The sequence below is a fragment of the Protopterus annectens genome, chromosome 8.part0 (genome assembly GCF_019279795.1).
Source record: "Protopterus annectens isolate FY-2018-M chromosome 8.part0, PAN1.0, whole genome shotgun sequence".
Taxonomy (NCBI): domain Eukaryota; kingdom Metazoa; phylum Chordata; order Ceratodontiformes; family Protopteridae; genus Protopterus; species Protopterus annectens.
Genome location: NC_056741.1, coordinates 77,137,253 through 77,152,252, shown reverse-complemented (window position 1 = coordinate 77,152,252; position 15,000 = coordinate 77,137,253). Strand labels below are relative to the sequence as shown.

Here is a 15,000-nt window from a genome sequence, read left to right as displayed (position 1 = left end):
TCAACTACAGCATTCTTATTGCAACTTCCACATACCAACATTCTACATAGTGCTGTTCATTAAATCATGCTCTTAATAATACCAAGTAAAGGGCTTTTAAAGAGTTAATCTGCTGTGAAAACTGTAGAAATGTTTTGTTATTTTCAATATGTATAATGTATAATTGTGTAAGCAAAATAATCCTTTGAAAATGTTGTCAGGCCACAACTGGAAGGGCAAAGATTATTCTCATAAAGAACTTTAAATGAACATTCAGCTAAAGTAGCATGTCCATCAGATGCTGTAATAAAAACTAAACTACCTAAACGTTATCCACTTGAACAAAATAAGAACATACAGACATGACACAGACAGCAGACTTAAATGTAGAGCCAAGGGAGGTATAAAACAATAACCATAACCATCCCACTGCCATTCTACCAATAAATAGTTTTACTGTTTTTATTATTTGTGTAATGTGCCTAATAACTAATATGCTGTGATAAATGAAAATACTTGATTAGTGGACTGACTTTCAGTTTCCTTACTGTTTATATTATTCCAACGGCATTTCTACATGACATCACTAACTCCTGCATTAATACATGATGCCCACATATAGCATGCATTCTTATATTAATTCCTGTATTGTTTCACCCAAAAATGATGTTGGTAAAACAGATACGATGTCTTCCTCCCGTATATAAAAATACTTACTCTGGTACTGTAGTACCTTCTTCCTTCCATTACAGCTTTTCATTCATTCTTCTATGATATTGCATACATAATTTTCTAAAACTTTCCCACTTTTTGGACTTCTCAAACACAACTAACACTCGGAAATCTATTTTCTTCAAGTAAACTTTTTTTTTTTTTTGCTGGCTTTTGTTATATAGTAATAAAGTAAATTCAAATCTGCTTATACAGACTTTGCTAAAAACTGTATTCCATTTTAGTGACATTTCTTTAGACTCTCAGCAACATATTTAGGGTCTATATTACTAGATCGAAAACCCGTTTCAGCGAACACCATAAGACCGACACGTATAGTGTGAACCGCAAATACGTCGAACCCCCTAAACTACGAATTTTCAAACCTCAAACCGTCATACTCGGCCAACACCACCACACGCTACATATTACATACCCAAACATAACAAATAAAACAGATACATACACTAACCAAACCATACTTCTAACCCTACACTAAACCTTACATACATTACTATTTATGCACTTACCTTAACCCACACCCTAACCCTAAGTTCCATAACTATCGCATACTTACCCTACTCCTTTCATTGTGTGTTTGTCAGTTTATACAGTGTTTCCTAGACTCTGCATGTTTGTGTCTGTACCTGTTACATTACACACCTACCATAGGTTAAGATTACCTCCCGTCCCACTTTGCGAGGGACAATCCCTCTTTGTGCAGTTGTGTCCTGCAAAATATTTGTGAACATAGCAAATGTCCTGTGACTTTGGGACAAACATATTTCCTATAGTTTATGTCATTGTTGCATGTCACCCTTATTCTGTATCTGACCCGCCTACATGTTACAGGACACGGAACATGTACCTGCGACCATTACTAAACTATAAGCTTTTTATCTATGCAAAACACTGTTGTTCTGGTTTTCATCCTGGCCGGGTGTGTGTCATCCTGCTGACATCTGGCGTATGTCCCACATTGGTCATTTGAACTGTGGCAACCCTACCGTACGTACATCTTGCCTAGCAATAGTGTTGGGTGATTGTGTACATGACTGCCTGTTCCACTCCTGGCAGTGGTCGTTTTACCCTTCAGAGCAGGCGCTATTTTTTCAGGGGTGACTAATGCTAGTGTCACCTGTTCTGTACATCATTGACCGTGATCTGCGCAGTGGTCGGTGACACTTAGCCCTGTTCGCGCATATCCGTATAGTCGTATTTAAGCATCGCTTACCAGCTGTAGGCAACGCTTATTCCCGCTAACATGTGCTACACATATTCTGATGACCTGCATCTGGACTGCCTTACCCGTGCCATCGGGATTATGTTACATCCCTTGCGGGACGTGGGACCGGGAACATGCATGACAGTCACTGCATGTACCACTTGGACATCTGGGGGTTGTACACGAATTATGTAAATTTGTATGTGCAGTAGACTACAGCAGTTATTCCACACTACACTCACATGGATGACTCCGTTAGTTTGCAACTTGATGGGTCCAGTTAATGGTATGTCCATGTGATGTTTACTGGCTGTACTCCAGCACTGGGTATGTATATCACAATTAGGTACACCTGATAATTTGCTACACCTTCATATGACCATGGATGCAGCATGCCAGGGTGACTAATGCCTGTCATGGGTACATCCCTTGCCTTGACACTACATCCATGTTTACATTTTGTGGAGCCCCTCAGTAACGCAGCAGGTAATCCGTGATGACTGTGAGTAGGACAGTGCTTACACACATGTGCTCCCGTGATTGCATCTGCTCCAGTATGCAACAGTTGCTTACTCGATGTTGTGGTAATGGGTGTCACTGTTTGCCTCGTTTGATGTTTTGCCTCTAACAATCGGGCGTGTACCTACCGATTTACCTGGGAACCTATGCACACAGCACCGACAGATGCTGATGGGCGCATCTACTGTTCAGGTGTTGACAGTTCTGTGTTCCCATGGCTGTTGCATGTACAATGTTTGAGGGCTGCCTATGCAGGATTCCACAGTGAGCCACCTATACATCACAATTTACAGGTAGTCATGTTTGCGTGCCATCCATGTTACTGTGTGCAGGTGGGAGCCTACACTGTCAAGATATGTGCTATACGTTCCCTCTTTGCCAAGGCATAGGCATATTGGGCACGCCTCCGTCTGCCTACTGGGGCTGGCACAGTGTGTCCATGGTCTGGATCCCTCTGTGCCTGTGTTGGCCTTGGCACTTGTGGTGGGCTGTGAGGCCCTCCCCCATTATGACCTTGCTGCAGCTGTTTCCGCAGGATCATATTATGTAGCATGGCACATACTATGAAGATGTGGACACATGTGCCTGGAGAGTACTGCAAGGCTCCATCAGATGTGTCCAAGCACTGGAACCGTGATTTCAGCATCCCAAATACATGCTCTATGATGATTCTGGTTTGTGCGTGTGCCTCATTATGGCGTTCTTGCATTGGTGTGTGTGCATTTCTGATGGGGGTCATTATCCATGGCTCCAGTGCATAGCCAGCATCCCCCACAAGGTGACCTTGTGGGATGTCCCCCCTGACAAATACCTAATACAGCTGTGAGGCATGCCAGATATGGGAGTCGTGGTAGCTTCCAGGGCTGCCAGCACACACATCCATGATAATGCCCTGGGCATTGCACACGACCTGGCAGTTGATGGAGTGGTATCCCTTGTGGTTTATGTAGTGCCTACCATACTCACTGGGTCATGACTTAATTTGTATGTGCGTGCAGTCTATCGCACCCAGTACCTCTGGGTAGTTTCCCACACGGTGGAAGTGACGCATATTGCTGGCCAACTCCTCCTGAGTTTGGGGGAAGTGTATATGCTCATTGGAATGTGGTAACATGGCATCCAGGAACTGGTGTAGTACCCTGGATGCCGATGCCTGTGAGATCCCCATTATATCTCCAGTTGGCCTTTGAAAGGTACCTGTGGCTAGTATTCGGAAGCTTACACATACCTTCGTGTCCACTGGGATGGGTTCCCCTCTGTTGTTTCTCGTTCTCAGGCGTGGCCCCCACAGCTCTACTATTTGCTGTAAGATGTGCCTGTCCACCCTGTAACGCTCTACTATCTCCAGATCATGTAGCCCCTGGTAGGTTACCCTTGGTCTGAACACTCTTCTCCTCCTCCGAGGCCTACTGTGGTTGTTGGCATCATCCTCCACAACACCATCGGTCTGTAACACATGCTGATGAATCACAGCTATGACAGCTCCCAATATGTACATTTTAAAAGTTCCCCATCTGTTTACACCTATGGTGCGGTGTTTGGGAATACACAGGTGTGTGTTGGGTGCTTTCACACTATACTGTTCTGCTGTGAACACTGATGATGTCATAGGGTGTGTATGTATGATCGTGGCTACAGGGTATCTTCTGTGTTTTATTTATGAAACCGCTATTGTGCTGCCTTTGGTGTTGCATTACATTTGGATGCCGTGGTTACCTCCTGCCCTTCCATTTACATTTGTGCACGTTACACCTACCATTTGCTGGCATGCATCCAGCTGTCTGCTTTCATTTGTACTTTCCTAGACACTGCGCAATGGGTGATTTGCATACCTATGCCGAGGGCTGCATAGCTCTGGCATACGCCGGTAGTGCACGTGAGATTGGTTCGTGCCTGAATTGCTCGGCGGACATATTTGGCGTTATGCTGCCTACGCTACGCCTGTGCCTGGCGCAAGCTTCATGAATCCAGGGGTATTAGTCTCATAAAATACACAATTATATTTTGATCTTCCTTAATTTTATAAAATACACTTCAGCATCATATTTATCATTTAGCATTTGCAGTGACTGAATTTTTATTCATCTTAAGTTTATCATTAGGTACAAGTGGCATTTCATGTGCATGTGTGATCAAACACTTTGTAATTACAGCCTTTAGAACAGAAAATATTAAAACAATTAAAAGAATAATACTAGTTTTGATACCTTGTAATATACTAGTTCCCAGGTTACCAAATACACTGCCCAACCATCCAGAAAGTGTCTATTGTTTAGAGGTACTGTCCAAATCCTTGGCTCTTTGCTCCATGAAATTGGCCAACTTTTGCTTATCATGATAGTCAGTAATATAAGAACATCAACAGCTTTTATGAGGGCACATGACCCCCCTTTTGTAGCAGGCATTATATGAAGTGCCAGTCAGTTCTGTAACACTATAATTCATATTGTGGTCTCTTTTTGATTTGTCATTGTGACGTGATGTGAAGTATGGTTAGCTACCTCCTGAAGAATTTCAGCCAGCGTGGCATTTTTAAGCATTGTCCTTTGCACTCCATATCCAGGAGTAAAAACTGGGAATACTTGCTCCATCCATTGGATTGCCCTCTTATTTCTCAGTCTACTGGCTGGAGGGTTCTTTAAATGTTGAATAGCAGGAGTAATATAGCCCACAAAATAACACCCTGTCCAGTTTGTGGGTAACCAGGGATAGGCATGATCACCACAAATGTAACGATCCTCTATCATGCCCATGCTGTGCCCCATGTCATAGCATCTTAACTGTAAAGAGTTCAACACACTTTCATGTCTAGTGTCATTGCATTTGCTAATTCCCACTGGCACAATCCCATTGCTGGTGTAACATGTGTCTCCATGATTTTGATGGCAAGCTGAAGAGACGCAACCTTGAAAAAATGTCATGTTATGCCAGGTCAGATTAGTATCACACATTTGTTTTCAAATGTTACCTGTGATGCAGGAATTGGAATCATAGAAATCCCTGACTTAGAATGTTGAGGTATATGCGAATACACACAACACTTTGTCACATTTAAGTACACAGCATAATGTTGAAGAACCAACAGGAAACTATTTTTTCTTGACCAGGTTACTAAAGGAAACAGCAACAAAAACAGATCAAAAGTACCTGTTGTTATGGGATTCATCATGAAGTTCTGTTTTAGTTGAATTTTCTCCTTATACACTTCACTGGGCAGTTTGTCCTTCAAATTTCAATCTTCTTTTTGCCGGTAATGATGATTCATTTAAGGCCCCTACATGATAGGTCTTCTTACAGTGGGATGAAGGAATTCAGGTTGGTTATCTTGCAAGGTAGATTGAATAAGGATGGTGAGGATTACATGGTAAAGGGCCTTTCCATCTCAGGCTCAAACAGTTCTTTATTTGGAAGATTTTCACGTAAACCCAGTACCCCAGCTGGAAGCAGGACTATTTGACCCAGGACAGTTCAACCCAGGACTGCTCGCCCCAGATGGTTCAACCCCATTGCATTTCTATACAATTTCATGTATAAATTTATATGTATTGTATATATGATTTTTAGCGGACAGCTCGATCCCAGACTGTTTGACCCTAAATATATTCTAGTAAGTACTTTATCATTGTTATTATTTATTCAGAATAGCCATGTTTGCTAAAACACATCTTTAAATAACTCACCCCCAAGTCACACTGGTTAAAAGAAAAACATCACTTCCTCCAAAAAATAAGAAAGACTTTTAAAATATTTTTAAAATATTTGGTATACTGCTGATAAAAAATGTTTGCACATAACAAAACCAGCATAGATTGCACATTCCTGATAAACAATACTTGCACGTTACAAAAACAGCATAAATTTCAGTACTGAACTAATAGAGACTCTATCATTGAGTCCAGGAGCCTGACAGGCATTTCTTCTAATCTGCCACTTAAGCTCCATGAACTCTAAAAATTCATCCAAGGGACCCCCCGATGATCCAAATCAACTTATTCGACGATGCAAAATTTGAAAGCATGAAGTGGGTGAAGGCTGATGTGCCTGTACAGTGCATTGTTTTTGTTCGTATGTTTAATATCATATGAATGCTGGTAAATTCTTTGTCTCAGGGCCCTGATTGATTTTCCTACATAGGAGGCATTGCAAGAATCACATAATGTGACATAAACAACTCCTTTGGAGTAACAATAATGTTTCCTAAGTGTAGTAACGTACCCATAATTATTTATTTTAGTTTTGTTTGTGTCAGTCATATACAGGCACTGTGGGCACCTACCATATCTGTAACTGCCACCCTGATCTGGTTTTATGTTGCATCTTTTGAATAACCCTTTCCGAGAAGTTTCCTTTTTATAGACAATCTGTGGCCTCTTGCCCAGTTTATTGTGGACATCAATGTCCAAACTAAAAATTGCCCAGAGCTACACCACAATCTCTTTAATGTCATAAAAAAATGACATTGAAAGGCAAAATAAGTGCCCAACTAAATATGTCAGGTTTCTCCGTATGCGAAAGCCCATTGAACCCATGAAATAGTAGAGGGCTAAAGTTACCAAGTTCTCTCTTGGTAATATCTTTGTCCGTTATACTGCTGATAAAGTTTTCAGGATACCCTCTCTTCATTAACAAGTTCTTCAATACCTCACATTCTCTTAAAAAGTCATCAAGTTGTGAAACCATCCTGGCTAGCCTGACGTACTGCCCTCTGACCAGTGCCTTCTTTTGATTTACAGGGTGCCAACTAGAAAAGTGCAACAATGAGTTGGAATATGTTGGCTTGCAAAATAAATGGGAGGTAAAACCCTTCATGGCATAGTTCTTCTGCACAGTCACATCAATATAGTTCAAAATATCCTTGTCTTTGTTCATAGTGAACCTCAAAAAACTGGTGGTCCCATTAACGAAGATGAAAAACCTATTCAGGTCATTTTCACCTCCTTTCCAAAAAAGGACAATGTTTTCCAGGTAGGATCCGTAGAGCATCCAGAGGTCACTGAACTCAGAGTTCATGATGAACAGATCCTCTCATTGTGCTAATACAATGTTCACAAATGTAGGTGTACAGCATGCACCCATAGTGACACCGGTTCTTTGTTTGAACAGGTGTCCCTCAAAGCTGATAAAGTTGTTCTCCGGGACAAACTCCATACATGCCTGAATGGTCAGAATAGTCCCATGGACAAAAGATGTCTTCATACAAAGATAGTCATAAAACCATTCGAGCCCTTCATCATGTGGGATCACCGAGAACAAGTCACATACATCAGTTGTGACAAATATCAGGTCTTCGTCAAACATTTCAGGTTTAATTTTCCCTAGAAAATCCCAGGAGTCACTAATAATGGATTCTCTCCCATCCAGTACATGTTTGACATTATTGTCAATGTATTTCACTAGGAAAAATGTCTTAGAGGCCTTAGTATCCACTATAAGGTGAAGGGGGGGTTAGTGATGGACTTGTTGGGATTCTACAATGTTTTATATACAGGTACTCAAGTGTCTCTGTCGATATCTGACCATTAAGTAGCAGTTGTTCAATATGTAAGTCAATGTTTCTGTAAGCGATATTCAATTCATTGCGAGAGACTTCTACATATGTATCACTGTATAAAACTCCAACATCCTGCTATTATAATCATCAAGACCCATAATTAGTAATCCCCCCACCCTGTCCCACTTCATAAATCTTGTCTCTCTACAGTCCAAAATATCCTGTAGGACCACTGCTTCACTTGTAGTCAAGTTGTGATATATATCAGGATTCCTATTCTGTACCAGCCCCCTGATTTCTTTGTCACATAACATCTCAAATGTTTGAACTGTGGGGTGTATAGGGGGCATAAATGTACTAGGTCTACGTAGTGTTACTTGGTTCAAGGCCAGGTTATCTGAAGAAAAAAGTAGTGTTAAATTCAACTTCCTAGTGTATAACTTAAGTTATGTTTTTGTAATGTTTTGTTTGGGTCCAACTGTCCAGGGTTGAATAGGTCAGGGGTGAATCGATGGGGTTAAAATGTTATGTACCCAGCTGCAGTTGGTGACAGGATTGGTCAGATGGTGGAGGAAAAGATACTACTGTAAGAAATTAATGTTTTTTTTTTCCTCATTGCCCATTACAGTTAATCTTTTCATTTGACAGAGAGGAAACAGCTGGAAGGGCTATGGGTCTTCCCAGTAATATCTAATAGGGTCTCAATATCTTTGTAGAGTATAAAATGTCTCTGACCATTTAAGGTTTGTTTTAGTACAAATTAAAAATAAATAAATAAATAAAAAATAAGGGTCCTATTAACCCTCTCTACTAGCCCAGATTACTCAACTTAAAAAAAAATGTGCATAGACCCCTGGTCAGGGAATTAAAATGAGTTTTCTGGTCATTATTAATAGTACAAGTTGCCCCAAATTTACAAAACCTGCTTTGTGACATGTGTGAGCTTTTACCCATGCAGAAAACATACAAATCACTACTAAAACATATTGGAAATTATGTACTTTAGTCATCTGTACATTAACAAAAGGTCCCCAAGGTGGTGGCAAGCATGCAGCCTTAATATTAGCATTTTTGCTGATAATGTATTCTAAACAATGGCACAGTTATTAACATACTGAAGTATCAAAGAGGAGATATGATTGGTATACCAACATCAGATAATTGGATTAAATAAAGCTGTTTTACCTGCATGAGCTAGTAAAAGATATGCCCTTGCCAGGTAAGGTAGCAAGGAGGCAGGCATCACCAGTCAGCCATCCAGATGTCACCATATTCTGTCAGAGGATTTAATACATCCATCTTTGAGCCACCTCTGAACTTCTCCCTGTGATGCTTCAGCTTGAAAACTGACACTTTATCAAAATCAAACATGTCATCATTATTAGAGTTTTGCAATAGCATTGCATAAGAATTTTTTTATAATCTGCTTGGTGGCATAATCTGCCAAATTATCTATGCCATTTTCACAGGCACTCAATGAAAAAATTTAACAGGAAAAATACACTATATATATATATATATATATATTTTTTTAAGACAAAATATAATTTTTGCAACCAAATCTTTTGGATCAGACAACATCCACAGATTTAATTTGGCGTTGTGCAAAGGAGTGTCCTTTAAGTCCTTTCTAGAAGAAAGCAGATAATTAGTCATGCACACACAATCATGCTCTTTACCATCCTCAGCAATAGATAACAAAGATGCAGGATTTAGAACAGAACAATGTATTAGATAAACAAATGGATCAGAGAAAAAAAAATGCACATTCATATTTAGTTAGACATGCAGTAAAGAGGGGTTGAGTTTCATTTTAAGTAAGGACGATGATTCAGAGTGAGAGATACCTACTGTAAGATCTTGCTCTGAGATATTAAATGACTAAGATACTGTACCTGGGGTAACCACAGCTGTAATTTTTCTGTTGACAATTGTGCCCTTTTCATGCAAGGATAGTCAGAAGATACAGGGTATCCTGCTAACACTGCTGAAAAGAATCAGATGGTATTAGTAAATTATTTACATATTGCACTAACACAGACCCACCTGGAAATGTCACATCCTTTAAATATGTATTTATTTATTTATTATTTCATTTGAGAAAATAATGAAAATTAAAAAGATTCAATCTATCCTTTTGGCAACCATGTCCATGTATACTACTGTCCCTTATAAGTAAAAGTAAACAGAAACTGACTTTCAGAATGGATAGGTATAGAAAATGCTGAATAGAGATATGTTGCAGAAAAAATTGCTGCAAATGGTATGCAGCTAAGTATTGTTGCTGGTTCTGGAATCACAGGAAAAGTTGGTAATACGGCATTGCTTACAGCCATCAGATCTTGCACAAGCTTATAAGTAAGCACTTGCTTCATTTTATTTTGTACATGGCTTGCAAACCCATGCACAAAGGCAGCTGCAATATTTGGTTTAGCTTGTTCATTTGGGTCTGGTATTTCTGAATGCTTTTCCAACACTGCTTTAAGATGACCCAAATAATCTGCAAGGGCTTTCTGTTTATTTTGTCCACGTGCCTGACACACTTTTGCAATTTAACAATGCTATCCTTTTATCTATTAGTGAATTTCCTGTGGGAGTAAAATTTGTTATTTTAGCCTTTTCAATTAACTGTGTTCTTATTTCATTTGAAGTAACTTACTAAAGCAGCTGGTTTAAATCTGTCAAAGTAGGGTTGTAACATTTTATTATAGATTTTTTTAATTTTTCATGGATTTTTTTTTTTTTACAGTTAGAAAACATTTAGACATAAGACATATCTTCTGCAGAGGCAATAGCTTCTTGTCCTACCCTATCATGTCAGCAATTGTGATGAACCACAGAGTGTCAAATACTAGTGCTCCTGTTGGAAAGGTAGAAGTTTGTTGAGAATGAGAGGAAGAAGAAAGAAAAACCTTTTTGACTGCAGATGCATGTTCTAAAGATAAAAGTTGAACAGGGGAACTAAGCTCAGATGTAACAGTACCACGCTGACTTTGTGTTCAAAAAAATGCAGAGGTCTGAGAAACAGCAGAATCTTGTACAGGAGCCAACCGTACTGATACATATGAGGGTGGGGTACAATAGCTATTGGAGGATTATCATTCTATTCAGAAGTCTCTGCTTTTTAGCCATTCTTAGTTTTTCCAACCCTGCAAAACAGAATAAAGGGATGCCTTTTTACTGGCCTGTACTGTTTCTTAAAATCTTTTAACTGTTGCAACAGTTTTAGCATCCTGTAACCCCCTTAATACTGACTTTTTTCCTTTTAAGAGCTTCAGTATACCAAGAATAAAATACTAAATGTTTAAGCAGGAAGACCACGAAACCAAGTAAAAACGCTGCTCATTCAGTAAAAGACAAGAAATTTAATAAATCCCAAAGGTGCGATACATAAAACACGAACTTCAATGGTTAAGCGCTTTCATCTGCAATCAACAGATTTCATCAGAACCAAGAAAGTCCCACAAATACAACAATATATAGCAACTTTGGCGCCAAACAGTAAATTGATTCATTATTGACAATCAATAAATTAAACTAAACAATCATGGATGCAGGTAAATATAATGTTCTGCATTATAACAAAACCAATGTGTTTGAACATGAGTGATTCCCTTGTAAAACTGTTTCCAACCATTAAAAGCATTAAAAACAATACAAACAGAGATGAATGTTCTAAAAAATGTATATATAATATGTCTCCTATAATATAAAAAATAAAAAATAGAAATCTTGTGCAATAATTGTACCTATCACAATGTATGGTGGAGAAATTCTAGGTGAACCCTCCAAGAAGTTCTTAACAAGTTCTTAACAAGGCTGCTGAAGGCCAGAAGTACCCCAAAGGCTACATTAAACTACATTAAACTAACACTTGTAACTATCCAAGTGCCTATATAAATAGTGTGACAAATACATAAAAATATAAAAATATAAAAATGTAAATAAATAGTATAATAAATGTATAGCACAAAGCACAAAGCTAACTGAATGTTTAACATACCTAAATATAAATACCATAATGAATAAATGTGAATATAAATAAAATGAATATTGAATATAAATCCATAAATTCATAAATATGAATTGGGAATATGTTGTAGAAGAGTAGTAAATGAGGAGAAAGATATATATATGTGTGTTAACTATCCATAATCAGAAAAGGTTTGATACTGATATGATCATTCAGGCCAGGCTTGATCGTGGCATTGCATAATATTTGCCATTTACTCTCTAGTGCAGCTAAATAACATTTCCAATTTCCAGTTGAAGAAATATGATCAATGAGATCAATAATAGTGAAACGGAAGGAATGTTCAACACCATAGTCTAGTATATGTCTACTGAGTGCATTATTGGGGTCCTGTTTTCTAATCCTATAAGTATGTTCATATATTCTGGTCTTCAATTTTCTCTCTGTTTTTCCGATATAATAAGCATCACATACTACACAGGTGGCAATATAAACTACCCTCGAGGTGTTACAATTTCCCCCCTTACTTTTTAAACAGTTGGCTGTGATGTTTTTCAACTTAACTAACCTATTTTCATTGATAAACTTGCATTGCTTGCAAACTCCACATTTTCTAGTGTGTATATTTCGTGCAGATTCCTCCGGAATATTCTTTTTCATTTCTAACATTCTTTTGATATTGTAGGAGGTTTGATATACAAAATTGGGTTTATGTCCAATACATTTCCCAATATCTTCTGAAGTAGAAAACAGATTCCAATGTTTTAATATGATCTCTTTTAAAACATTGATGTATGGACTATATGTGAGTACACATATACAACCTCCTAATGTTTTAATGTGGAGTTTGCAAGCAATGCAAGTTTATCAATGAAAATAGGTTAGTTAAGTTGAAAAACATCACAGCCAACTGTTTAAAAAGTAAGGGGGGAAATTGTAACACCTCGAGGGTAGTTTATATTGCCACCTGTGTAGTATGTGATGCTTATTATATCGGAAAAACAGAGAGAAAATTGAAGACCAGAATATATGAACATACTTATAGGATTAGAAAACAGGACCCCAATAATGCACTCAGTAGACATATACTAGACTATGGTGTTGAACATTCCTTCCGTTTCACTATTATTGATCTCATTGATCATATTTCTTCAACTGAAATTGAAATGTTATTTAGCTGCACTAGAGAGTAAATGGCAAATATTATGCAATGCCACGATCAAGCCTGGCCTGAATGATCATATCAGTATCAAACCTTTTCTGATTATGGATAGTTAACACACATATATATCTTTCTCCTCATTTACTACTCTTCTACAACATATTCCCAATTCATATTTATGAATTTATGGATTTATATTCAATATTCATTTTATTTATATTCACATTTATTCATTATGGTATTTATATTTAGGTATGTTAAACATTCAGTTAGCTTTGTGCTTTGTGCTATACATTTATTATACTATTTATTTACATTTTTATATTTTTATATTTTTATGTGTTTGTCACACTATTTATATAGGCACTTGGATAGTTACAAGTGTTAGTTTAATGTAGTTTAATGTAGCCTTTGGGGTACTTCTGGCCTTCAGCAGCCTTGTTAAGAACTTGTTAAGAACTTCTTGGAGGGTTCACCTAGAATTTCTCCACCATACATTGTGATAGGTACAATTATTGCACAAGATTTCTATTTTTTATTTTTTATTTTTTATATTATAGGAGACATATTATATATACATTTTTTAGAACATTCATCTCTGTTTGTATTGTTTTTAATGCTTTTAATGGTTGGAAACAGTTTTACAAGGGAATCACTCATGTTCAAACACATTGGTTTTGTTATAATGCAGAACATTATATTTACCTGCATCCATGATTGTTTAGTTTAATTTATTGATTGTCAATAATGAATCAATTTACTGTTTGGCGCCAAAGTTGCTATATATTGTTGTATTTGTGGGACTTTCTTGGTTCTGATGAAATCTGTTGATTGCAGATGAAAGCGCTTAACCATTGAAGTTCGTGTTTTATGTATCGCACCTTTGGGATTTATTAAATTTCTTGTCTTTTACTGAATGAGCAGCGTTTTTACTTGGTTTCGTGGTCTTCCTGCTTAAACATTTAAGAATAAAATACTGGCATTTGTTCCCCACTTACTTTGTTTTTCTCCTTTTTCCAAAATACCTTTCAAGTTCTTTAATTTATCCCTATCATAAGTTCCATTTAATGGAAACACCAAACCTGAACAATTCTTAATAAGCTGAAACCAGTCATGCAAATACTTACTACTTCCTTTAATACATAAAATATGCAGGTGTTCTCTCTGCATGGATTGGATGCTGCCTGGTTTTCTTTGTTCCCATTTTTTTTCATTTTTTTTTTGCGTAAGACTTACCTTACAGAGCCTGGATCCTGGCAGTTGAGAAAAATAACTATAGAACTATATCAATCCACACAGCATTCAGGGATGGAAGGGTAAGAATTCTGTAATCATGCAGTGACCAGAGCAGAGGTTCTGATCAGCCTTTTCCAACAGTACCCTCTTGCTTTTATCCCATCATGAGCTCAAAAGTTACAGCTCCAGCATTGCAATTGGGATAACTGTGTCCAGAACTGACCACTGTTTTGGACCCTTTGAGGGTATTTTCACACACACACCTGAACTTGATTTAACAACAGACACGCATTTCAACATGCTGTAGGCTCATAAATTTGAATTAACTCACTTTAACTTCTCTCGCTTTCTGGAGTCATACATCACACAACAACACAGACATCAGTTGTACATTGTTAGCAAAGCAGCACAGTGGCAAACAGTCATGCCTCTTACCTTTTTTTATTCCTGAGGGTACCACCCTTGACACAAGGCACCTCCTTTTGTTAAATTCCTATTTTTTTAATATATACAGTAACAACTTGTCCTTAGTTGCTGTGGGATCTGCCCACTATAACCTTGAGAGAGTATCGCCCTCAACACAAGGCACCTCTTGTGCTTTTTTTTTTTATTTTATATATTAATAAACTTTTTGTTATTTCTTGTGAGAACCGCCCACTATTACTTTTACATACAACAAATAAGCACATTTTTTGTCATTCAGC

General features: G+C 37.8%; 1 protein-coding gene across 1 annotated transcript in view; it reads left to right on the top strand.

Moving 5' to 3' along the window:
* LOC122808144 (C-type lectin domain family 4 member M-like) overlaps window positions 1-10,689 on the top strand; it is a 273,753-nt gene extending 263,064 nt beyond the window's left edge. Inside the window, exon 5 of the mRNA XM_044079115.1 lies at window positions 10,675-10,689. Coding sequence (XP_043935050.1) covers window positions 10,675-10,689 — 15 coding nt within the window. The remainder of the gene's footprint in view (window positions 1-10,674) is intronic.
* The last annotated feature ends 4,311 nt before the right edge of the window (window positions 10,690-15,000 follow it).